This window comes from Salvelinus namaycush, chromosome 2, assembly GCF_016432855.1.
Source record: "Salvelinus namaycush isolate Seneca chromosome 2, SaNama_1.0, whole genome shotgun sequence".
NCBI classification, from domain to species: Eukaryota; Metazoa; Chordata; class Actinopteri; order Salmoniformes; family Salmonidae; genus Salvelinus; species Salvelinus namaycush.
The window spans coordinates 564,132-590,979 of NC_052308.1; the positions used below are offsets into that span (position 1 = coordinate 564,132).

Here is a 26,848-nt window from a genome sequence, read left to right on the forward strand (position 1 = left end):
TTCTTCCACATTGTAATTTTTAGCCTCTATGGTTAATATTCTAGGTTACCGAGGTCAAGAAAGCATTTTATTTTGTACTGATGTCAGCTCTTGCTCTCTCTCCCCCCGTCCCCCGTCCCCCGTCCCCCATCCCCGTCTCTCCCCCCCCCCCCCCCCGTCTCCCCAGCAGGTGGTCTAGTCACAGCTGATGAGTGTGATGATGATGATGGGAGGAGGCTACTGCAGCCGAAGGTGCAGCCCCCAACGCCAGTGCTAGTACCCGTCTCCAGTCTCCAACCCCTGGTTTCTCTGCCAGCCCTGGTCCCACTTGGCACCACTTCTGGCCCCACCATGGCTAACCACCTGGAGCTTCTCAATGAGCTGCAGCAGCTAGACAAGGTGCCTAGCCTGGAGCGCCTGAGGGCGGCCCAGAAGCGCCGCATACAGCAGTTGAAGAGATGGGCCGTATACGAGAAGGAGATGCAGAACAAGAAACGCAAGGCGGAAAAGAGAAGGAACGCTAATCATGCCACCGCTATGGAGGCTAAACGTCACGTATCGTTTGCTGCTAGTGTGGCGCTGCTAGAGGCCTCGGCACGGAATGATCCTGAAGAAGGTAAGAGGACAGGAGGAGAGAACACACACACACACCCTATCTCCTCATCCTATCACATATGGTGGAGAATGCAGGCACACACACACACACACACACACACACACACACACACACACACACACACACACACACACACACACACACACACACACACACACACACACACACACACAAAATTAACCACGTAAAAAAAATATATACATTTTGCCTAACGAGCATCAGAGTACCCCAATCAATAAGAAGAAAGCCAGGGTCAGAGAAACCACAAACCATTAGTTGGGTTGACTGTCAAAAGAGCTCATTCCACTCCAAATGAATCACCCCAAGGTCTATCATTAGGTTTTAAAGAGCCACTGAACATGCTGAGTGACACGTGTTTTTCTGTTGCTCATTAGAACAACAAGATATCTGTCTTGGAGGTGTGTTTCCTGACCGATTCAGTTTGGTTAATGATGATTGTCCCTCATGAGACACTGTAGGAAGCTTATTTCACTTCTTTAAAATCTCCAGAATGAATCTAAGATAACTTAAGAAATCTGTAATTAATTTTTGAAGTTTTGTACACGGATGTTTTAGTTCAAACTAAGGTGTTTGGTGCAGTATCTCTTATGTAAACAGTCAGAGCTGCTGGGCAGGTCTGTCTCACTGTCTATGCTATTGGATAGAGAGCAGTCACTGCAGTTGTTCACCCCATGTTAGTGGGCAAATGGACATTGTCAAATAAAATAAAAAAATGTACCTGGTGAGATGCACATATGTTCCAAACTCAGGATGAGACTGACTTTATGACTAAAATGATCCTATTTACACTTTGTTTCTGACTCATATCGATGCCACAGGCCGTTTTCAAAGGGATTTGTTGCTTTTTAAAGGCAGTCGCTCTTTAATAGGAGTAGTCACAGGTGTTATTCTACAGGTGAAGCCCAGTCAGTAAGATGCTGCTACAATTATACTGAACAAAAATATTAACGCAACATGGAACAGTTTCAATGATTTTACTGAGTTTGTATTTGTATTTATTATGGATCCCCATTAGTTCCTGCCAAGGCAGCAGCTACTCTTCCTGGGGTTTATTATGGATCCCCATTAGTTCCTGCCAAGGCAGCAGCTACTCTTTCTGGGGTTTATTATGGATCCCCATTAGTTCCTGCCAAGGCAGCAGCTACTCTTCTTGGGGTTTATTATGGATCCCCATTAGTTCCTGCCAAGGCAGCAGCTACTCTTCCTGGGGTTTATTATGGGTCCCCATTAGTTCCTGCCAAGGCAGCAGCTACTCTTCCTGGGGTTTATTATGGATCCCCATTAGTTCCTGCCAAGGCAGCAGCTACTCTTCTTGGGGTTTATTATGGATCCCCATTAGTTCCTGCCAAGGCAGCAGCTACTCTTCCTGGGGTTTATTATGGGTCCCCATTAGTTCCTGCCAAGGCAGCAGCTACTCTTCCTGGGGTTTATTATGGATCCCCATTAGTTCCTGCCAAGGCAGCAGCTACTCTTCTTGGGGTTTATTATGGATCCCCATTAGTTCCTGCCAAGGCAGCAGCTACTCTTCTTGGGGTTTATTATGGATCCCCATTAGTTCCTGCCAAGGCAGCAGCTACTCTTCTTGGGGTTTATTATGGATCCCCATTAGTTCCTTCCAAGGCAGCAGCTACTCTTCCTGGGGTTTATTATGGATCCTCATTATTTCCTGCGAAGGCAGCAGCTACTCTTCTTGGGGTTTATTATGGATCCCCATTAGTTCCTGCCAAGGCAGCAGCTACTCTTCTTGGGGTTTATTATGGATCCCCATTAGTTCCTGCCAAGGCAGCAGCTACTCTTTCTGGGGTTTATTATGGGTCCCCATTAGTTCCTGCCAAGGCAGCAGCTACTCTTCCTGGGGTTTATTATGGATCCCCATTAGTTCCTGCCAAGGCAGCAGCTACTCTTCTTGGGGTTTATTATGGATCCCCATTAGTTCCTGCCAAGGCAGCAGCTACTCTTCCTGGGGTCCAGCAACATTACGGCAGTTATATACAGTTTCAGTTCCTATAAGGAAATCAGTCAATTTAAATAAATTCATTAGGCCCTAATCTATGGATTTCACATGAGTGGGCAGGGGCGCAGAAATGGGTAGGCCTGGGAGGATATAGGCCAACCCACTCGGGAGCCAGGCCCAGCCAATCAGAATGAGTTTTTCCCCATAAAAGGGCTTTATTACAGACAAAAATAGTCCTCAGTTTCATCAGCTGTCCGGGTGGCTGGTCTCAGACGATCCCGCAGGTGAAGAATCCGGATGTGGAGGTCCTGGGCTGGCGTGGTTACACGAGGTCTGCGGTTGTGAGGCCGGTTGCCAAATTACTGCCAAATTCTCTAAAACGACGCTGGAGGCTTATGGTAGTGAAATCCACATTAAATTCTCTGGCAATAGCTCTGGACATTCCTGCAGTCAGCATGCCAATTGCACGCTCCCTGAAAACTTGAGACATCTGTGGCATTGTATTGTGTGTCAAAACTGCACATTTTCGAGTGGCCTTTTGTTGTCCCCAGCACAAGGTGCATCTGTGTAATGATAATGCTGTTTAATCAGCTTCTTGATATGCCACACCTGTCAGGTGGACGGATCATCTTGGAAAAGGAGAAATGCTCACTAACAGATATAAACAAATTTGTGCACAAAATCTGAGAGAAATAAGCTTTTTGTGCGTATGGAACATTTCTGGGATCTTTTATTTCAGCTCATGTAACATGGAACCAACACTTTACATGTTGTCTTTATATGTATTTCAGTGTAGATGTAGCTAGTGGGTAATACTGCCCAGTTGTTCAGACTGCCAGCAACCTATTTCCTATGTAGTGCACTACTTTTGACTAGGGCCAATGGCACCCTATTTCCTATGTAGTGTACTACTTTTGACTAGGGCCAATGGCACCCTATTTCCTATGTAGTGCACTACTTTCGACTAGGGCCAATGGCACCCTATTTCCTATGTAGTGCACTACTTTCGACTAGGGCCAATGGCACCCTATTTCCTATGTAGTGCACTACTTTCGACTAGGGCCAATGGCACCCTATTTCCTATGTAGTGCACTACTTTAGACCAGGACCAATGGCACCCTATTTCCTATGTAGTGCACTACTTTAGACCAGGGCCAATGGCACCCTATTTCCTATGTAGTGCACTACTTTTGACTAGGGCCAATGGCACCCTATTTCCTATGTAGTGCACTACTTTAGACCAGGGCCAATGGCACCCTATTTCCTATGTAGTGCACTACTTTCGACCAGGGCCAATGGCACCCTATTTCCTATGTAGTGTACTACTTTCGACTAGGGCCAATGGCACCCTATTTCCTATGTAGTGCACTACTTTCGACCAGGGCCAATGGCAACCTATTTCCTATGTAGTGCACTACTTTTTACCAGGACCAATGGCACCCTATTTCCTATGTAGTGTACTACTTTCGACCAGGGCCAATGGCACCCTATTTCCTATGTAGTGCACTACTTTTTACCAGGACCAATGGCACCCTATTTCCTATGTAGTGTACTACTTTCGACCAGGGCCAATGGCACCCTATTTCCTATGTAGTGTACTACTTTCGACCAGGGCCAATGGCACCCTATTTCCTATGTAGTGCACTACTTTAGACTAGGGCCAATGGCACCCTATTTCCTATGTAGTGTACTACTTTCGACTAGGGCCAATGGCACCCTATTTCCTATGTAGTGTACTACTTTTGGCCACGGTCAATGGAAATTCAAACATTACAGATTTGTAAAATGAATTTTTGATGCAACTGCATACTAATCAGTAACCAATTTATATATACAACTGACCTGTATGCTTATAGCCTACCTTAGATGTCCTCATGCTCTATCGCAGCTTGGATAGACAGTTTGTGCTGTGTAAAACCAGTCAATTAATGCCACATAATACAATCAGTCCACCGTCAAAACGATAGCTCACTAGGGATTGTTTCATTATGCAGACAATGCAGTCTGGCTTATCTATAGCTATATACAGTATTTAGGAACTCTGACTCCACTCTGTCAGGGCTATCCGTCTCATCACTTGTAGGCTTACCAATGTTCACAGAAGGGGGTCGCGGCCGCTGGGTCTCTGGCAGTCGTCAGCTTGGTTTCGGGAAGAGGAGTTGGAGAGCCCACACTCTCTCTAGAGCAGGGATGGGCAACTTTGATGGGGTTGGGGCCACAAAACAACGTAATTCATCACAAGGGGCCGCCGTGGTTCGTGGGTCTATGTACCCACATCACCCCTCCCACACATTGCGAGCAAAACATTTTAGCGACCCTCCCTCGTGACAGGGAAGAGAAACAATTAACTTTTTAAAGTAAGTTGAGACCCCGACTAAGTTCCTAAAAAATATTTAATACAAAATGACATTTTTTTTTATTTATTTCAGAACTCAGTCGGGGTCTCAACTTCCTGTTGACAGTTAGAATAATAGAATGACAAGGTGCAATTTAGAACATGTGGTTGTGCATCAGAGGCCACTCAATTAGCCCATGTCAGCTATTTTTTTGTTGATTGATAAGTTAGGCTAGCGGCCAGCTATCTGAACTTGTAGTTTAGATACATACATGTATTTATTTATTATAGGTTTGTGGACCTCTAGCTGCCCATCCCGGCACTAGAGGAACTGTCACTATTCTCGAGGGGAGGAAGACGAGGAGGAGCAAGGCCACTATCAAAGCCGGGCCCTGGCAGTGAGGTCTCTGTCTGGACTGGTAGGCTGCCCCCGAGCCCTGGCAGTGAGGTCTCTGTCTGGACTGGTAGGCTGCCCCCGGGCCCTGGCAGTGAGGTCTCTGTCTGGACTGGTAGGCTGCCCCCGGGCCCTGGCAGTGAGGTCTCTGTCTGGACTGGTAGGCTGCCCCCGGGCCCTGGCAGTGAGGTCTGTGTCTGGACCGGTAGGCTGCCCCCGGGCCCTGGCAGTGAGGTCTCTGTCTGGACTGGTAGGCTGCTCCCGGGCCCTGGCAGTGAGGTCTCTGTCTGGACTGGTAGGCTGCCCCCGGGCCCTGGCAGTGAGGTCTCTGTCTGGACTGGTAGGCTGCCCCCGGGCCCTGGCAGTGAGGTCTCTGTCTGGACTGGTAGGCTGCCCCTGGGCCCTGGCAGTGAGGTCTCTGTCTGGACTGGAAAGGCTGCCCCCGGGCCCTGGCAGTGAGGTCTCTGTCTGGACTGGTAGGCTGCCCCCGGGCCCTGGCAGTGAGGTCTCTGTCTGGACTGGTAGGCTGCCCCCGGGCCCTGGCAGTGAGGTCTCTGTCTGGACTGGTAGGCTGCACCCGGGCCCTGGCAGTGAGGTCTCTGTCTGGACTGGTATGCTGCCCCCGGGCCCTGGCAGTGAGGTCTCTGTCTGGGCTGGTAGGCTGCCCCCGGGCCCTGGCAGTGAGGTCTCTGTCTGGACTGGTAGGCTGCCCCCGGGCCCTGGCAGTGAGGTCTCTGTCTGGACTGGTAGGCTGTCCCCGGGCCCTGGCAGTGAGGTCTGTGTCTGGACCGTTAGGCTGCCCCCGGGCCCTGGCAGTGAGGTCTCTGTCTGGACCGGTAGGCTGCCCCCGGGCCCTGGCAGTGAGGTCTCTGTCTGGACTGGTAGGCTGCCCCCGGGCCCTGGCAGTGAGGTCTCTGTCTGGACTGGTAGGCTGCCCCCGGGCCCTGGCAGTGAGGTCTCTGTCTGGACTGGTAGGCTGCACCCGTGCCCTGGCAGTGAGGTCTCTGTCTGGACTGGTAGGCTGCCCCCGGGACCTGGCAGTGAGGTCTCTGTCTGGACTAGTAGGCCGCCCCCGGGCCCTGGCAGTGAGGTCTCTGTCTGGACTGGTAGGCTGCCCCCGGGCCCTGGCAGTGAGGTCTCTGTCTGGACTGGTAGGCTGCCCCCGGGCCCTGGCAGTGAGGTCTCTGTCTGGACTGGTAGGCTGCCCCCGGGCCCTGGCAGTGAGGTCTCTGTCTGGACTGGTAGGCTGCCCCCGGGCCCTGGCAGTGAGGTCTCTGTCTGGACTGGTAGGCTGCCCCCGAGCCCTGGCAGTGAGGTCTCTGTCTGGACTGGTAGGCTGCCCCCGGGCCCTGGCAGTGAGGTCTCTGTCTGGACTGGTAGGCTGCCCCCGGGCCCTGGCAGTGAGGTCTGTGTCTGGACCGGTAGGCTGCCCCCGGGCCCTGGCAGTGAGGTCTCTGTCTGGACCGGTATGCTGCCCCCGGGCCCTGGCAGTGAGGTCTCTGTCTGGGCTGGTAGGCTGCACCCGGGCCCTGGCAGTGAGGTCTCTGTCTGGACTGGTAGGCTGCACCCGGGCCCTGGCAGTGAGGTCTCTGTCTGGACTGGTAGGCTGCCCCCGGGCCCTGGCAGTGAGGTCTCTGTCTGGACTGGTAGGCTGCCCCCGGGCCCTGGCAGTGAGGTCTCTGTCTGGACTGGTAGGCTGCCCCCGGGCCCTGGCAGTGAGGTCTCTGTCTGGACTGGAAAGGCTGCCCCCGGGCCCTGGCAGTGAGGTCTCTGTCTGGACTGGTAGGCTGCCCCCGGGCCCTGGCAGTGAGGTCCCTGTCTGGACTGGTAGGCTGCACCCGGGCCCTGGCAGTGAGGTCTCTGTCTGGACTGGTAGGCTGCACCCGGGCCCTGGCAGTGAGGTCTCTGTCTGGACTGGTAGGCTGCCCCCGGGCCCTGGCAGTGAGGTCTCTGTCTGGACTGGTAGGCTGCACCCGGGCCCTGGCAGTGAGGTCTCTGTCTGGACTGGTATGCTGCCCCCGGGCCCTGGCAGTGAGGTCTCTGTCTGGGCTGGTAGGCTGCACCCGGGCCCTGGCAGTGAGGTCTCTGTCTGGACTGGTAGGCTGCACCCGTGCCCTGGCAGTGAGGTCTCTGTCTGGACTGGTAGGCTGCCCCCGGGACCTGGCAGTGAGGTTTCTGTCTGGACTGGTAGGCCGCCCCCGGGCCCTGGCAGTGAGGTCTCTGTCTGGACTGGTAGGCCGCCCCCGGGCCCTGGCAGTGAGGTCTCTGTCTGGACTGGTAGGCTGCCCCCGGGCCCTGGCAGTGAGGTCTCTGTCTGGACTGGTAGGCTGCCCCCGGGCCCTGGCAGTGAGGTCTCTGTCTGGACTGGTAGGCTGCCCCCGGGCCCTGGCAGTGAGGTATCTGTCTGGACTGGTAGGCTGCCCCCGGGCCCTGGCAGTGAGGTCTCTGTCTGGACTGGTAGGCTGCCCCCGGGCCCTGGCAGTGAGGTCTCTGTCTGGACTGGTAGGCTGCCCCCGGGCCCTGGCAGTGAGGTCTCTGTCTGGACTGGTAGGCTGCCCCCGGGCCCTGGCAGTGAGGTCTCTGTCTGGACTGGTAGGCTGCCCCCGGGCCCTGGCAGTGAGGTCTGTGTCTGGACCGGTAGGCTGCCCCCGGGCCCTGGCAGTGAGGTCTCTGTCTGGACCGGTAGGCTGCCCCCGGGCCCTGGCAGTGAGGTCTCTGTCTGGACCGGTAGGCTGCCCCCGGGCCCTGGCAGTGAGGTCTCTGTCTGGACTGGTAGGCTGCCCCCGGGCCCTGGCAGTGAGGTCTCTGTCTGGACTGGTAGGCTGCACCCGGGCCCTGGCAGTGAGGTCTCTGTCTGGACTGGTATGCTGCCCCCGGGCCCTGGCAGTGAGGTCTCTGTCTGGGCTGGTAGGCTGCACCCGGGCCCTGGCAGTGAGGTCTCTGTCTGGACTGGTAGGCTGCACCCGGGCCCTGGCAGTGAGGTCTCTGTCTGGACTGGTAGGCTGCCCCCGGGCCCTGGCAGTGAGGTCTCTGTCTGGACTGGTAGGCTGCCCCCGGGCCCTGGCAGTGAGGTCTCTGTCTGGACTGGTAGGCTGCCCCCGGGCCCTGGCAGTGAGGTCTCTGTCTGGACTGGAAAGCCTGCCCCCGGGCCCTGGCAGTGAGGTCTCTGTCTGGACTGGTAGGCTGCCCCCGGGCCCTGGCAGTGAGGTCCCTGTCTGGACTGGTAGGCTGCACCCGGGCCCTGGCAGTGAGGTCTCTGTCTGGACTGGTAGGCTGCACCCGGGCCCTGGCAGTGAGGTCTCTGTCTGGACTGGTAGGCTGCCCCCGGGCCCTGGCAGTGAGGTCTCTGTCTGGACTGGTAGGCTGCACCCGGGCCCTGGCAGTGAGGTCTCTGTCTGGACTGGTATGCTGCCCCCGGGCCCTGGCAGTGAGGTCTCTGTCTGGGCTGGTAGGCTGCACCCGGGCCCTGGCAGTGAGGTCTCTGTCTGGACTGGTAGGCTGCACCCGTGCCCTGGCAGTGAGGTCTCTGTCTGGACTGGTAGGCTGCCCCCGGGACCTGGCAGTGAGGTCTCTGTCTGGACTGGTAGGCCGCCCCCGGGCCCTGGCAGTGAGGTCTCTGTCTGGACTGGTAGGCTGCCCCCGGGCCCTGGCAGTGAGGTCTCTGTCTGGACTGGTAGGCTGCCCCCGGGCCCTGGCAGTGAGGTCTCTGTCTGGACTGGTAGGCTGCCCCCTGGCCCTGGCAGTGAGGTCTCTGTCTGGACTGGTAGGCTGCCCCCGGGCCCTGGCAGTGAGGTCTGTGTCTGGACCGGTAGGCTGCCCCCGGGCCCTGGCAGTGAGGTCTCTGTCTGGACCGGTAGGCTGCCCCCGGGCCCTGGCAGTGAGGTCTCTGTCTGGACTGGTAGGCTGCCCCCGGGCCCTGGCAGTGAGGTCTCTGTCTGGACTGGTAGGCTGCCCCCGGGCCCTGGCAGTAAGGTCTCTGTCTGGACTGGTAGGCTGCCCCCGGGCCCTGGCAGTGAGGTCTCTGTCTGGACTGGAAAGGCTGCCCCCGGGCCCTGGCAGTGAGGTCTCTGTCTGGACTGGTAGGCTGCCCCCGGGCCCTGGCAGTGAGGTCTCTGTCTGGACTGGTAGGCTGCACCCGGGCCCTGGCAGTGGGGTCTCTGTCTGGACTGGTATGCTGCCCCCGGGCCCTGGCAGTGAGGTCTCTGTCTGGGCTGGTAGGCTGCACCCGGGCCCTGGCAGTGAGGTCTCTGTCTGGACTGGTAGGCTGCACCCGGGCCCTGGCAGTGAGGTCTCTGTCTGGACTGGTAGGCTGCCCCCGGGCCCTGGCAGTGAGGTCTCTGTCTGGACTGGTAGGCTGCCCCCGGGCCCTGGCAGTGAGGTCTCTGTCTGGACTGGTAGGCTGCCCCCGGGCCCTGGCAGTGAGGTCTCTGTCTGGACTGGTAGGCTGCCCCCGGGCCCTGGCAGTGAGGTCTCTGTCTGGACTGGAAAGGCTGCCCCCGGGCCCTGGCAGTGAGGTCTCTGTCTGGACTGGTAGGCTGCCCCCGGGCCCTGGCAGTGAGGTCTCTGTCTGGACTGGTAGGCTGCACCCGGGCCCTGGCAGTGGGGTCTCTGTCTGGACTGGTATGCTGCCCCCGGGCCCTGGCAGTGAGGTCTCTGTCTGGGCTGGTAGGCTGCACCCGGGCCCTGGCAGTGAGGTCTCTGTCTGGACTGGTAGGCTGCCCCCGGGCCCTGGCAGTGAGGTCTCTGTCTGGACTGGTAGGCTGCCCCCGGGCCCTGGCAGTGAGGTCTCTGTCTGGACTGGTAGGCTGCCCCCGGGCCCTGGCAGTGAGGTCTCTGTCTGGACTGGAAAGGCTGCCCCCGGGCCCTGGCAGTGAGGTCTCTGTCTGGACTGGTAGGCTGCCCCCGGGCCCTGGCAGTGAGGTCCCTGTCTGGACTGGTAGGCTGCACCCGGGCCCTGGCAGTGAGGTCTCTGTCTGGACTGGTAGGCTGCACCCGGGCCCTGGCAGTGAGGTCTCTGTCTGGACTGGTAGGCTGCCCCCGGGCCCTGGCAGTGAGGTCTCTGTCTGGACTGGTAGGCTGCACCCGGGCCCTGGCAGTGAGGTCTCTGTCTGGACTGGTATGCTGCCCCCGGGCCCTGGCAGTGAGGTCTCTGTCTGGGCTGGTAGGCTGCACCCGGGCCCTGGCAGTGAGGTCTCTGTCTGGACTGGTAGGCTGCACCCGTGCCCTGGCAGTGAGGTCTCTGTCTGGACTGGTAGGCTGCCCCCGGGACCTGGCAGTGAGGTCTCTGTCTGGACTGGTAGGCCGCCCCCGGGCCTTGGCAGTGAGGTCTCTGTCTGGACTGGTAGGCTGCCCCCGGGCCCTGGCAGTGAGGTCTCTGTCTGGACTGGTAGGCTGCCCCCGGGCCCTGGCAGTGAGGTCTCTGTCTGGACTGGTAGGCTGCCCCCGGGCCCTGGCAGTGAGGTCTCTGTCTGGACTGGTAGGCTGCCCCCGGGCCCTGGCAGTGAGGTCTCTGTCTGGACTGGTAGGCTGCCCCCGGGCCCTGGCAGTGAGATCTCTGTCTGGACTGGTAGGCTGCCCCCGGGCCCTGGCAGTGAGGTCTCTGTCTGGACTGGTAGACTGCCACAGCTAGCTGCTACTAGCTTCTTACTAGCTTCACACCTGCCATGGTGTTTTGTCAGTCGAGGACGAGGTGCTAGCTTTGTTTATTGTCGGTAATAAAGCAGATAAAGCGTTTTTGTGCACCACATGGTCTTACCTTTTTGTTTATCCATCTTGAACAACGCACTCATTCTCCATCCGAGTCAGACCAGAATCACCTAACTTTAAAACAATTTTGGCAGCAAATTATGTGAGGAGGCCTAGGCAGGCTGCGGCCCTGAGAAATAGGCTAATTTGATGCATGATTGTCTGTCTGACTCACCTACTACCCATGTAGATTGGACAACACAAACTTTTGACTTGCTACATGTGTATATTAAAAAGGAGGGATAAACACCGAAAATAAGGTCTGAGGTTAACATCGGCTAACGAGATGTTATGTCTTGTTCTATGAGGGAATATCAGTCAGTTAACATGACCTTTATGAGTTATGAAGCCTCTATGTGCTTGTTTTGATTACATAAATGCTTCAAATTAACAAAAAGTGATGTTTTCAATATTCATGTTTGTATTGTAGTATTTATAAAGGTGAAACACTATGGAGTCTTAAAGGAGGCCTGTAACACCTACAGATTAAACAATATGGAGTCTTAAAGGAGGCCTGTAGCACCTACAGATTAAACACGATGGAGTCAAAGGAGGACTGTAACACCTACAGATTAAACACTATGGAGTCTTAAAGGAGGACTGGGTAAAGCTAGAATGCCATAAATATGCCAATTTTGATCAATTAAACTCAGTGACCAGTTTATTAGGTATAACACCCCGTTCACAAAAATGGTTCGCTCCTACAGACAGTGAGTCACGTGGCTTGCTATATAAATTAGGCATTCAGTTACTGTTCGATTGAATGTTAGAATGGTTAAAACAAGTGACATAAGTGACTTTGAGCGTGGTATGTTTGTCGGTGAAGGAAAAGCAGCCAACAAGTGCTCAGCATATGTAGGAACCCCTTCAAGACTTTTGGTAAAGCATTCCAAGTGAAGCTGGTTAAGAGAATGCGTGCAAAACTGTGTGCAATACTGTCATCAAGACAAAGTGTGACTATTTGAAGAATCTCAAATATAAAATATATTTTGATTTGTTTGACACTTTTTTGGTTACTACATGATTCAATATGTGTTATTTCATAGTTTTGATGTCTTCACTATTATTCTACAATGTAGAAAATAGTACAAATAAAGAAAAACCCTTTGAATGAGTAGGTGTTTGAAAACTTTTGACCGGTAGTGTATGTTTGTTGTTGAACGCTGTTGAAACGCTGAAAGCTGAACAAGAGACCTCGGTTTATTGTTTTTGTAAAGCTGACTGTGTTTTTATATACTTTAGTTTTGGATCCAGCGGCTCTGTTGGGCTTAGTTGCTGTGAGCACTGCTGTCTGTCCTGGAATCCTGACAGATTCCGCATAGGGGAAGAGACACGGAAGCCCAGCTAGCCTAGCAAGCTCGGCGGTCTCAAATGGAGGCCTCTATTGAACATTTCCAGCGCTGCAGGAGCTGTGTTTACTTTGCTTTGTTCCGGGACAATGTGGACCGCAATGACTTTCAATGTAGCAACTGCTTGCATGTGGAGGACTACAGGGGCGAAGTGGCTACTCTTAACAAGCAAGTAGCAAACCTACACAAGCAACTGGGGAATCCACGCCCGTCTACTTTTTCTTCGCTCTGGTCTGGTGGAAGTGATGCCGCCGTGTCGGCTCTCCACAGTCGACTGGCCGGCGTTCAGCAGGGTTCCATCCCTGAAGGGGTCTCCCCCTTTCCCTGGAGAACGGAGCTGTTCTCGACCCAACCAAACAGCCATGGAGATACGTCACTCGCCGTGGAAGTCGAAGATAGCGTCCTCTGGCAACGGGGGTCTCCTTGGAGATGTTGAGCCCGGACCTGACACAGACCAGAAATGGCTTTGCCGTCCTGAATCCAGAGATTCTTCCTTGGGTGCTTCCCATTCAAGATCGGATCCAGAGGTACCTGTGTCTTCATCCTCTTCTGTCTTCCTTTCCGGTGGCTTCTACCTTAGGTTCAGATCCTCGAAGCTCCCACCTTCATAAGACTGTGAGGCTGCCTGAGAGACCGGCCCATTCAACATCATCAGCTGTCATCATAGGCAGCTCTATGGTGAGAAACATCTCAGTCCCCAAGGCAAAAACCCTGTGCTACCCAGGACACGAGTACAGGACATCACAAGGCTGTTTCTGACTGTTCTACGACAGAAGCCGGGAGCTGACACTGTCGTAGTCCATGTGGGGTCAAACGGCATCAGGGGGGCTAGCTCGGAACATCTGAAAATGGATTTTAAAGAACTGATTTTAGCATTAAAAGACGGCCAATCATTTCAGGTCCAGTACCATCGTTGGGCCGTGGTTGTGAACAATTCAGCAGGCTACTGCATTACACATCTGGCTAAAAGATTACTGTAGCTCTTCTGGAGTCACTTTTACAGATACCTTTGACACCTTCTGGAAACAGCAGATACTCTACAGGAATGACGGAGTCCATACAAATCATCTTGGCTCCTTGATGCTGTCCACGCATTTCAAGGCTCCGTTGAAACAATGACTTATCAATGACGCAAGACCAGCTCAGGTAATCCTTACCATTGTGACAATGAGTCGTCATAATGCTGCATCAAATGTACGTTATTCTAGGGGCGTTGGCAGACACAATGTAACTAACTTAATTTATGTCCCCCTAATTGCCCTGGTCCTACAGCTATTCTAAGCAGTAGTCATGAGCCTATGAACCAGAGTTATACTGTTAGCACTGAGGTGGTGTGCCCTAATAGGAAGACTACTTTGTGCAGCTCACCCTGCACTATCAGCTCCAATATAAATAACATGAGCATGTCTACTTCTGATAAGCTTCCCAGAAAAGCATTAAAATCAATCAAGCAACCCAGAAAAGTGCTAAAAATAGCCCATATTAACACATGCAGCCTGAGAACCAAGGTCCATGAAGTCAATAACTTGCTTGTAACGGATGACATTCATCTTTGAAACTCACTTAGATAATACATTTGATGATACAGTGGTAGCAATACATGGTTATAACATCTACCGAAAAGACAGAAATGCCACAAGGGGCGGTGTTGCGGTCTATTCAAATCAGATGTATTTATAAAGCCCTTCTTACATTAGCTGATATCTCAAAGTGCTGTACAGAAACCAGCCTAAAACCCCAAACAGCAAGCAATGCAGGTGTAGAAGCCCGGTGACTAGGAAAAACTCCCTAGAAAGGCCAAAACCTAGGAAGAAACCTAGAGAGGAACCAGGCTATGCCGGGTGGAGATTTTAACAGAACATAGCCAATATGTTCAAATGTTCATAAATGACTAGCATGGTCAAATAAAAATAATCACAGTAGTTGTCGAGGGTGCAACAAGTCAGCACCTCAGGAGTAAATGTCAGTTGGCTTTTCATAGCCAATCATTGAGAGTATCTCTACCGCTCCTGCTGTCTCTAGAGAGTTGAAAACAGCAGGTCTGGGACAGGTAGCACGTCCGGTGAACAGGTCAGGGTTCCATAGCCGCAAGAAGAACAGTTGAAACTGGAGCAGCAGCACAGCCAGGTGGACTGGGGACAGCAAGGAGTCATCATGCCAGGTAGTCCTGAGGCATGGTCCTAGGGCTCAGGTCCTCCGAGAGAGAGAAAGATAGAAAGAAAGAGAGAATTAGAGAGAGCATACTACCCACATGGGTAGGCAGACCATTCCATAAAAATGGAGCTCTGTAGGAGAAGGCCCTGTCTCCAGCTGTTTGCTTAGAAATTCTAGGGACAATTAGGAGGCCTGTGTCTTGTGACCGAAGCGTACGTGTAGGTATGTACAGCAGGACCAAATCGGAAAGATAGGTAGGAGCAAGTCCATGTAATGCTTATTCAGAACCACAATCCTGTAAAGCTTAGAGACGATCTAATGTTAAATACTGTTGAAGTAATATGGCTACATGTTCATCTGCCTCACCTAAAGATCATTCTGGTGGGAAGCTGCTATAGACCATCAAGTGCTAACAGTCAGTATCTGGATAACGTGTGAAATGCTTGATAATGTATGTGATATCACCAGAGAAGTATATTTTCTGGGTGATTTTAAATATTGACTGGCTGCCCTCTCAAGAAAAAACTTCAAACTGTAACCAGTGCCTGTAACCTGGTTCAGGTTATCAGTCAACCTACCAGGGTAGTTACAAACAGCACAGGAATGAAATCATCAACATGTATTGATCACAACTTTACTAATGCTGCAGAAATGTGCTTTAAAGCAGTATCCAAATCCATAGGATGTAGTGATCCCAATATAATAGCCATATCTAGGAAAACCAAAGTTCCAAAGGCTGGGCCTAATATAGTGTCTAAGAGGTCATACAATACGTTTTGTAGTGATTCATATGTTGATGATCTAAAGAATATTTGCTGGTCTGTCATGTGTAATGAGGAGCAACCAAACGCTGCACTTGACACATTTATGAAATTGCTTATTCCAGTTACTAATAAGCATGCACCCATTTAAGAAAATGACTGTAAAAACTGTTAAATCTCCTTGGATTGATGAGGAATTAAAAAATTGTATAGTTGAGAGGGATGAGACAAAAGGTCTGGCAGCCCCAACTGATTGGCAAACATACTGCAAATTAAGAAATCTTGTGACTAAATAAAAATAAACTACTATGAAACAAAGATAAATGATATAAAGAATGAAAGTAAAAAGCGTTGGGGCACCTTAAATTAAGTTTGGGGGAAAAAGCCAACTCGGCTCCTTCATTCATTGATTCAGATGGCTCATTCATCAAAGCCCACTGACATTGCCAACTACTTGAATGACTTTTTCATTGTCAAGATAAGCAAACTTAGGGATGACATGCCAGCAACAAACGCTGACACTACACATCCAAGTATATCTGACCAAATTATGAAAGACAAGAATTGTACTTTTGATTGATGTGGAAGAGGTGAATTCTGTTTCGTTGTCTATCAACAGTGACAAGCCACCGGGGTCTGACAATCTGGATGGAAAATTCATGAGGATAATAGCGGACGATATTGCCACTCCTATTTGCCACATCTTCAATTTAAGCCTACTAGAAAGTGTGTGCTCTCAGGCCTGGACGGAAGCTAAAGTAATTCCGCTACCCAAGAATAGTAAAACACCCTTTACTGGCTCAAATAGCCCACCAATCAGCCTGTTACCAACCCTTAAAAAACTTCTGGAAAAAATGGTATTTGACCAGATACAATGCTATTTCATAGTAAACAAAATGACAACAGACTTTCAATACACTTATAGGGAAAGACACTCAAGATGCACAGCACTTGCACAAATGACTGATGATTGGGTAAGAGAAATTGATGATAACATTATTGTGGGGGCTGTCTTGTTAGACTTCAGTGCAGCTTTTGACATTATCAATCATAGCCTGCTGCTGGAAAAACATATGTGTTATGGCTTTACACCCCAGGATATAATGTGGATAAAGTGTTATTTATCTAACAGAACACAGAGGGTGTCCTTTAATGGAAGCCTCTCAAACATAATCCAGGTAGAATCAGGAATTCCCCAGGGTAGCTGTTTCGGTCCCTTGCTTTTTTCAATCTTTACTAACGATATGCCTTGGGCTTTGAGTAAGGCCTGTGTGTCTCAGTATGCAGATGACTCAACACTATGCACGTCAGCTACTACAGCGACTGAAATGACTGCAACACTTAACAAAGAGCTGCAGTTAGTTTCAAAATGGGTAGCAAGGAATAAGCTAGTGCTAAATATGTCCAAAACTAAAAGCATTGTATTTGGGACAAATCATTCACTAAACCCTAAACCTCAACTGCGTCTCGTAATGAGTAATGTGGAAATTGAGCAAGTTGAGGTGACCAAACTGCTTGGAATAACCCTGGATTGTAAACTGTCATGGTCAAAACATATTGATACAACAGTAGCTAAGATGGGGAGAAGTCTCTCCATAATAAAGCGCTGCTCTGCCTTCTTAAAAACACTGTCAACAAGGCATGTCTTACAGGCCCTAGTTTTGTCACACCTAGACTACTGTTCAGTTGTGTGGTCAAGTGCCACGAAGAGGTACTTGGGAAAAGTGCAGTTGGCTCAGAACAGGGCTGCACGGCTGGCCCTTAAAAGTATACCGGAGAGCTAACATTAATGACATGCATGTCAATCTCTCATGGCTCAAAGTGGAAGAGAGATTGACTTCATCATTACTTGTTTTTGTAAGAGGTGACAAGCTGAATGTACTGAGCTGTCTGTTTACACTACCGGCACCCAGCTCAGTACTTTCAGCTTCTCAACACCTCTTACAAAAACAAGTAATGATGAAGTCAATCTCTCTTCCACTTTGAGCCATGAGAGATTGACATTGACAGATTGACAGATTGATGTTAGCTCTTGGACACCCATTCATACCCCACAAGACATGTCACCAGAGGTGTCTTCACAATCCTCAAGTCCAGAACAGACTATGGGAGGCACACAGTACTACATAGAGCCATGACTACATGGAACTCTATTCCACATCAGGTAACTGATGTAAGCAGTAGAATCAGATAAAAAGAAACAGGTAAAAATACACCTTATGGAATAACGGGGACTGTGAAGAGACACACAGAAAGGTACAGACACATGCATACACACACATTGTGATATTGTTGTATGGTGGTATTGAACATGTTGTGTTGTGGATATGTGGTGGTGTAGGGATGTTATATGGTGTACTGTTTTATCTTGAGTTAATTCAGTACAAACATAGTTCACTGTTGTATCTGTTGTTTTATATGTCATGTGGACGCTTTGCTGTGATTGGGCCCCAGGAAGAGTAGCTGCTGCCTTGGCAACAGCTAATGGGGATCCCTAATAAATACAAATACAAATATACCCACAACTTGTGATGTCAGTGGGAGGTGTGCCATCCACCACTTATGATGTCCCTAGTCTTCTGCTGAGCATTTCCAATGTGGCTGTGGGCTGAGCTGTTTGGTGTATTGTGTTGTTGCAGGGCTGTTTAGTAGTTAGTAGTGTGTGTGTGTGTGTGTGTGTGTGTGTGTGTGTGTGTGTGTGTGTGTGTGTGTGTGTGTGTGTGTGTGTGTGTGTGTGTGTGTGTGTGTGTGTGTGTGTGTGTGTGTGTGTGTGTGTGTGTGTGTGTGTGTGTGTCAGTTGTGGTACATGTTGTCTCTAGAGTGTGGTAACATTGTGTTTGGTGGTGACTGAGAGTGAGACCCAGTCAATCAGGCCCTGTGGCAGCTGGCTAATTGAGGATTGTTGGATTTTCTTAATCTGGGTTCAGTCCCTCTGTTCTGTTCTACTCTGTTTTCCTCTACTCTGTTCTGTTCTGTTCTGCTCTGCTCTGTTCCCAAACTGCTAATCACTACTAAAAGACAGAGGGATGGAGAGAGGGAGGAGGGAGAGAGGGAGGAGGGAGAAGGCAAGAGGGAGGGGCAGGAGGGAAAGGGGTAGAGAGGCAAAGGGGTCAAAGCGACTGGGGCAGACAGAAAGCGAGAACGCGAGAAGTTGCTGATGAAGTCTGATAGATCTCTTATAGAATGAGTAATCGCTTACTGGGCTTTTGAGACTGTTGAGAGTACTGATCCCGGGTTGACTGCCTGTCTACCCTAGCTTTAGAGGGCAGAGAGCTAGAGGACATAGCCTGGCCAGTAGCCACAGTAATGTCTAGCTAGAGGACATAGCCTGGCCAGTAGCCACAGTAATGTCTAGCTAGAGGACATAGCCTGGCCAGTAGTCACAGTAATGTCTAGCTAGAGGACATAGCCTGGCCAGTAGCCACAGTAATGTCTAGCTAGAGGACATAGCCTGGCCAGTAGTCACAGTAATGTCTAGCTAGAGGACATAGCCTGGCCAGTAGCCACAGTAATGTCTAACTAGAGGACATAGCCTGGCCAGTAGCCACAGTAATGTCTAGCTAGAGGACATAGCCTGGCCAGTAGCCACAGTAATGTCTAGCTAGAGGACATCCTGGCCAGTAGCCACAGTAATGTTTAGCTAGAGGACATAGCCTGGCCAGTAGCCACAGTAATGTCTAACTAGAGGACATAGCCTGGCCAGTAGTCACAGTAATGTCTAGCTAGAGGACATAGCCTGGCCAGTAGCCACAGTAATGTCTAACTAGAGGACATAGCCTGGCCAGTAGCCACAGTAATGTCTAGCTAGAGGACATAGCCTGGCCAGTAGCCACAGTAATGTTTAGCTAGAGGACATAGCCTGGCCAGTAGCCACAGTAATGTCTAGCTAGAGGACATCTTGGCCAGTAGCCACAGTAATGTCTAACTAGAGGACATAGCCTATATAGAGTGGCCAGTTGTCACAGTAATGTCTAGCTAGAGGACATAGCCTGGCCAGTAGCCACAGTAATGTCTAGCTAGAGGACATAGCCTGGCCAGTAGCCACAGTAATGTTTAGCTAGAGGACATAGCCTGGCCAGTAGCCACAGTAATGTCTAGCTAGAGGACATCCTGGCCAGTAGCCACAGTAATGTCTAACTAGAGGACATAGCCTGGCCAGTAGCCACAGTAATGTCTAGCTAGAGGACATCCTGGCCAGTAGCCACAGTAATGTCTAGCTAGAGGACATAGCCTATATAGAGTGGCCAGTAGTCACAGTAATGTCTAGCTAGAGGACATAGCCTGTATAGAGTGGCCAGTAGCCACAGTAATGTCTAGCTAGAGGACATAGCCTGTATAGCCTGGCCAGTAGCCACAGTAATGTCTAGCTAGAGGACATAGCCTGTATAGCCTGGCCAGTAGTCACAGTAATGTCTAGCTAGAGGACATAGCCTATATAGCCTGGCCAGTAGTCACAGTAATGTCTAGCTAGAGGACATAGCCTGTATAGAGTGGCCAGTAGCCACAGTAATGTCTAGCTAGAGGACATCTTGGCCAGTAGCCACAGTAATGTCTAACTAGAGGACATAGCCTATATAGAGTGGCCAGTTGTCACAGTAATGTCTAGCTAGAGGACATAGCCTGGCCAGTAGCCACAGTAATGTCTAGCTAGAGGACATAGCCTGGCCAGTAGCCACAGTAATGTTTAGCTAGAGGACATAGCCTGGCCAGTAGCCACAGTAATGTCTAGCTAGAGGACATCCTGGCCAGTAGCCACAGTAATGTCTAACTAGAGGACATAGCCTGGCCAGTAGCCACAGTAATGTCTAGCTAGAGGACATCCTGGCCAGTAGCCACAGTAATGTCTAGCTAGAGGACATAGCCTATATAGAGTGGCCAGTAGTCACAGTAATGTCTAGCTAGAGGACATAGCCTGTATAGCCTGGCCAGTAGTCACAGTAATGTCTAGCTAGAGGACATAGCCTGTATAGAGTGGCCAGTAGCCACAGTAATGTCTAGCTAGAGGACATAGCCTGTATAGCCTGGCCAGTAGCCACAGTAATGTCTAGCTAGAGGACATAGCCTGTATAGCCTGGCCAGTAGTCACAGTAATGTCTAGCTAGAGGACATAGCCTGTATAGCCTGGCCAGTAGTCACAGTAATGTCTAGCTAGAGGACATAGCCTGTATAGCCTGGCCAGTAGTCACAGTAATGTCTAGCTAGAGGACATAGCCTGTATAGCCTGGCCAGTAGCCACAGTAATGTCTAGCTAGAGGACATAGCCTGTATAGAGTGGCCAGTAGCCATAGTAATGTCTAGCTAGAGGACATAGCCTGTATAGCCTGGCCAGTAGTCACAGTAATGTCTAGCTAGAGGACATAGCCTATATAGAGTGGCCAGTAGCCACAGTAATGTCTAGCTAGAGGACATAGCCTGTATAGCCTGGCCAGTAGTCACAGTAATGTCTAGCTAGAGGACATAGCCTATATAGAGTGGCCAGTAGCCACAGTAATGTCTAGCTAGAGGACATAGCCTGTATAGCCTGGCCAGTAGCCACAGTAATGTCTAGCTAGAGGACATAGCCTGTATAGCCTGGCCAGTAGTCACAGTAATGTCTAGCTAGAGGACATAGCCTGTATAGCCTGGCCAGTAGTCACAGTAATGTCTAGCTAGAGGACATAGCCTATATAGCCTGGCCAGTAGTCACAGTAATGTCTAGCTAGAGGACATAGCCTATATAGAGTGACCAGTAGTCACAGTAATGAGATTGCTTTGATGATAGTTTGGACTCAGGCTTTATGTTTGATTTGCTGTGTACTGCAGGGAGAATGTCTGTGTGTGATTGAACCATTGCACCACATTCAGCCTGTGGTTGGTCAGTCAGTCACTCTCACGAACACTAACATATGATAACATACTGTTAATAAACGAAACACTAGTGTGTCTACGTGCTGCTGGTGTGTTCGGTACTCTTTTCTACTGGTTATCCATGGGTTGCCATGACACTTCCTAAGCCAGGCACAGTTCAGACCAGAACCATCCCTGCCAAGGTTACACAATGTACCAGCTCAGTCTTACTGATGCTGGGGATGAGGTGCTTCCTGTCCATTGACCTTTACACACCAAGCAATAGTCATGAGAGCGGAGGTCCTGAGACCTCGTCTATCTGCCAGTGATACTTTGTGATGGTTGTGACACTGCTCTGCAGCTGCTGTGTGTCTTGGTTCTGGTACTGATGGCTGTGACACTGCTCTGCAGCTGCTATGTGTCTTGGTACCGGTACTGATGGTTGTGACACTGCTCTGCAGCTGCTGTGTGTCTTGGTTCTGGTACTGATGGCTGTGACACTGCTCTGCAGCTGCTGTGTGTCTTGGTTCTGGTACTGATGGTTGTGACACTGCTCTGCAGCTGCTGTATGTCTTGGTTCTGGTACTGATGGTTGTGACACTGCTCTGCAGCTGCTGTGTGTCTTGGTTCTGGTACTGATGGCTGTGACACTGCTCTGCAGCTGCTGTGTGTCTTGGTACCGGTACTGATGGTTGTGACACTGCTCTGCAGCTGCTGTGTGTCTTGGTACCGGTATTGATGGTTGTGACACTGCTCTGCAGCTGCTGTGTGTCTTGGTACCGGTACTGATGGCTGCTCTGCAGCTGCTGTGTGTCTTGGTACCGGTACTGATGGCTGCTCTGCAGCTGCTGTGTGTTTTGGTACCGGTACTGATGGTTGTGACACTGCTCTGCAGCTTGATATTGTCTCTTTGTGTTTCCTTTTGTTCCCACCGCAGCCCAGAGGTCATCCCCGTGATCACATGATGATAACACCCACTGCAATAATCACCATTCTGTTAGAATCTAACTAGCTGTTTGTAAAAACATTGGAAAAGATCCCAGAGCCATTTGGAGAGAGTGACTTTGCTCAGTTTGTCCACCACCTTTGCTCTCCCTGTTACCCATATCACCATGATGACATTACAACAGAAGAGGAAAGCCGACACCAGAAGGTGAACACAGGCAGTAGCGAGGCAAAGCTCTTTTTGGGCAGTATTCTGACTTGAGGTCTACACACTTAACTCTAATTTTCACACACCTCTCCCTTTGACGTCAATAAATGATTTACACGAAATGGAAAGTTTAAGAATAAAAGTGGACCTGAGGTATTGGTCTGCTTTCTCCTTTTTGCTCCGTATAATTACCTCAGTAGAAAGTCACTTAACTGTAAGTGTCTCTCTGAGGACTTGTTGTCTCCTCTTGCATCCTTATTAGAGAGGGGAAGAGGTCCTTCAGAGACCTCCGACAGCCTAAGCTGGTCTCATGCATACATGAGCGCCACTTAAAAGGCAGACGGACGTAGGGAAGGCTGTTCGATGAGGCTGTTCGATAAGGCTGTTTATTAGTGGAAAGAGGAAAATATAATGGCATGTTGTTCCAGAATCACCTCCACACACAACCTGTTGTCTCTCCTGCTTTGAGGAGATCTGGGGAAAAATGACTCAATAAATGTTGTTCATTCAACCTTCAGTCCAGTCAGTGTGTAAATACAAGCAGAGAAATGAGCTGTGTCATTTTCCCATAGGGCTGTGTTCTGAAATCTGTGAAGACTCCCACTGACGTCAATTCATGATTTCCGTGAAAGTACGAGTTGCGTGTGATAATAGGGCTGTGTTCTGAGATCTGTGAAAACTAGCTGCATGTCATAATAGGGCTGTGTTCTGAGATCTGTGAAAACTAGCTGCATCTCATAGTAGGGCTGTGTTCTGAGATATGTGAAGACTAGCTGCATGTCATAATAGGGCTGTGTTCTGAGATATGTGAAGACTAGCTGCATGTCATAATAGGGCTGTGTTCTGAGATCTGTGAAGACTAGCTGTATGTCATAATAGGGCTGTGTTCTGAGATCTGTGAAGACTAGCTGCATGTCATAATAGGGCTGTGTTCTGAGATCTGTGAAGACTAGCTGCATGTCATAATAGGGCTGTGTTCTGAGATCTGTGAAGACTAGCTGCATGTCATAATAGGGCTGTGTTCTGAGATCTGTGAAGACTAGCTGCATGTCATAATAGGGCTGTGTTCTGAGATCTGTGAAGACTAGCTGCATGTCATAATAGGGCTGTGTTCTGAGATCTGTGAAGACTAGCTGCATGTCATAATAGGGCTGTGTTCTGAGATCTGTGAAGACTAGCTGCATGTCATAATAGGGCTGTGTTCTGAGATCTGTGAAGTCTCCCACTGACGTCAATGAATGATTTCCGTGAAAATAGGAGTTGCGTGTGGTAATCTCAACTCTGAATCGAGCCAGAGTAAGGAGGTGGTTACGATCGTCCTCAAGATTATCTATCATTTTGACTAAGCAGTAATGACTAAGCTAAGTGGTGTGAATCCTCAGTTGACTGGTCCTGTTTTCCAGATCAGCAGCTGAATGAGGAACAACAGGTGGAGGTTAGGTCACATGGATTCACATGGTAGAGTTCAGTTAACCCTGAACGACCCCTGACTTTTGACCCTTGTCCTTAGCAGATCCTCCTGGTCCAGACGTGACAGTTGGGCTAGTTTGACGTGACAGTTTGTCTGAGTTTAGTCATTACTAAGCACCAGGCCTATTTACTGAGACAGTAACCCACCTTCAAACATCATATTTTGGTGTCCCTCCCCTACCGTACCATATCCTTCCTGTTATTATGTAGATTCCTAGATATATGGTGACTTATGAGTTTAAGTCGGATTCATTCCATCAATTGTGATGACATAGTTTGTTGACTTCACTCAGTACCTTACCGTCGCAATCTAGCACTGTGGCATCAGAACATCTATTTGAAATTGCCATAAGACCATGTCAGAAAACCATGTCAAGTAATTTACATTTTGAATCAGAATGACAAGTCTACATGTATGCAGACAGTGAACTGGATTCTGAAGTAGGGTTTTGTGGTTGATTCTGCGGTATGTAGAGACATTATGATTGTGTTGTGTGTATCAGAGACAGCTTTCACCAGTGGTTTATTTTTGATTGGTCACCCTGGCAGATAACGCCAAGCAGGACACTGTCTGGTCTCTGACCATTCAGCCTCAGCTGTGTGTCTGTATCTGTCTGTGACTGTCTGTAACCTGCCTTTTACTGTCTGTAATGTCATTACTGTCTGTAACCTGCCTTTTACTGTCTGGAGCCTGCCTTTTACTGTCTGGAGCCTGCCTTTTACTGTCTGTAGCCTGCCTTTTACTGTCTGTAGCCTGCCTTTTACTGTCTGTAACCTGCCTTTTACTGTCTGGAGCCTGCCTTTTACTGTCTGTAACCTGCCTTTTACTGTCTGTAGCCTGCCTTTTACTGTCTGTAACCTGCCTTTTACTGTCTGTAGCCTGCCTTTTACTGTCTGTAGCCTGCCTTTTACTGTCTGTAACCTGCCTTTTACTGTCTGGAGCCTGCCTTTTACTGTCTGTAGCCTGCCTTTTACTGTCTGTAACCTGCCTTTTACTGTCTGGAGCCTGCCTTTTACTGTCTGTAGCCTGCCTTTTACTGTCTGTAACCTGCCTTTTACTGTCTGTAGCCTGCCTTTTACTGTCTGTAACCTGCCTTTTACTGTCTGTAACCTGCCTTTTACTGTCTGTAACCTGCCTTTTACTGTCTGTAGCCTGTCTTTTACTGTCTGTAGCCTGCCTTTTACTGTCTGTAGCCTGCCTTTTACTGTCTGTAGCCTGCCTTTTACTGTCTGTAGCCTGCCTTTTACTGTCTGTAACCTGCCTTTTACTGTCTGTAACCTGCCTTTTACTGTCTGTAACCTGCCTTTTACTGTCTGTAGCCTGCCTTTTACTGTCTGTAGCCTGCCTTTTACTGTCTGTAACCTGCCTTTTACTGTCTGTAACCTGCCTTTTACTGTCTGTAGCCTGCCTTTTACTGTCTGTAACCTGCCTTTTACTGTCTGTAGCCTGCCTTTTACTGTCTGTAACCTGCCTTTTACTGTCTGTAGCCTGCCTTTTACTGTCTGTAGCCTGCCTTTTACTGTCTGTAACCTGCCTTTTACTGTCTGTAGCCTGCCTTTTACTGTCTGTAACCTGCCTTTTACTGTCTGTAGCCTGCCTTTTACTGTCTGTAGCCTGCCTTTTACTGTCTGTAACCTGCCTTTTACTGTCTGTAACCTGCCTTTTACTGTCTGTAACCTGCCTTTTACTGTCTGTAGCCTGCCTTTTACTGTCTGTAGCCTGCCTTTTACTGTCTGTAGCCTGCCTTTTACTGTCTGTAGCCTGCTTTTTACTGTCTGTAGCCTGCCTTTTACTGTCTGTAGCCTGCCTTTTACTGTCTGTAACCTGCCTTTTACTGTCTGTAATGTCATTACTGTCTGTAACCTGCCTTTTACTGTCTGTAATGTCATTACTGTCTGTAACCTGCCTTTTACTGTCTGTAACCTGCCTTTTTGCTGTCTGTAACCTGCCTTTTTGCTGTCTGTAATGTCATTACTGTCTGTAACCTGCCTTTTTGCTGTCTGTAATGTCATTACTGTCTGTAACCTGCCTTTTACTGTCTGTAACCTGCCTTTTTGCTGTCTGTAACCTGCCTTTTACTGTCTGTAACCTGCCTTTTACTGTCTGTAACCTGCCTTTTACTGTCTGTAGCCTGCCTTTTACTGTCTGTACTGTCATTACTGTCTGTAACCTGCCTTTAACTGTCTGTACTGTCAATTTTATTTTTATTTTTATTTAACCTTTATTTAACCAGGTAGGCTAGTTGAGAACAAGTTCTCATTTACAACTGCGACCTGGCCAAGATAAAGCAAAGCAGTTCGACACATACAACAACACAGAGTTACACATGGAGTAAAACAAACATACAGTCAATAATACAGTAGAAAGAATAAGTATATACAATGTGAGCAAATGAGGTGAGATAAGGGAGGTAAAGGCAAAAAAAGGCCATGGTGGCGAAGTAAATACAATATAGCAAGTAAAACACTGGAATGGTTGATTTGCAGTGGAAGAATGTGCAAAGTAGAGATAGAAATAATGGGGTGCAAAGGAGAAAAATAAATAAATAAATACAGTAGGGGAAGAGGTAGTTGTTTGGGATAAATTATAGATGGGCTATGTACAGGTGCAGTAATCTGTGAGCTGCTCTGACAGCTGGTGCTTAAAGCTAGTGAGGGAAAGGAAGAATTGTTGAGGGAAAGGAAGAATTGGTTTTGGGGGTGAACAGAGAGATATACATGCTGGAGCGCGTGCTACAGGTGGGTGCTGCTACGGTGACCAGCGAGCTGAGATAAGGGGGGACTTTACCTAGCAGGGTCTTGTAGATGACCTGGAGCCAGTGGGTTTGGCGACGAGTATGAAGCGAGGGCCAGCCAACGGGCGCGTACAGGTCGCAGTGGTGGGTGGTATATGGGGCTTTGGTGACAAAACGGATGGCACTGTGATAGACTGCATCCAGTTTATTGAGTAGGGTATTTGAGGCTATTTTGTAAATGACATCGCCGAAGTCGAGGATCGGTAGGATGGTCAGTTTTACGAGGGTATGTTTGGCAGCATGAGTGAAGGATGCTTTGTTGCGAAATAGGAAGCCAATTCTAGATTTAACTTTGG

The 26,848-nt window shown here is 49.8% G+C and overlaps 1 protein-coding gene across 1 annotated transcript in view; it reads left to right on the forward strand.

The window, feature by feature from the left end:
• The first annotated feature begins 330 nt into the window (after positions 1 to 330).
• The window catches only part of LOC120023885 (protein phosphatase 1 regulatory inhibitor subunit 16B-like), a 102,477-nt gene continuing 75,959 nt past the window's right edge, over positions 331 to 26,848 (forward strand). The window contains exon 1 of the mRNA XM_038967988.1: positions 331 to 595. Within this exon, the coding sequence (XP_038823916.1) occupies positions 331 to 595 (265 nt within the window). The remainder of the gene's footprint in view (positions 596 to 26,848) is intronic.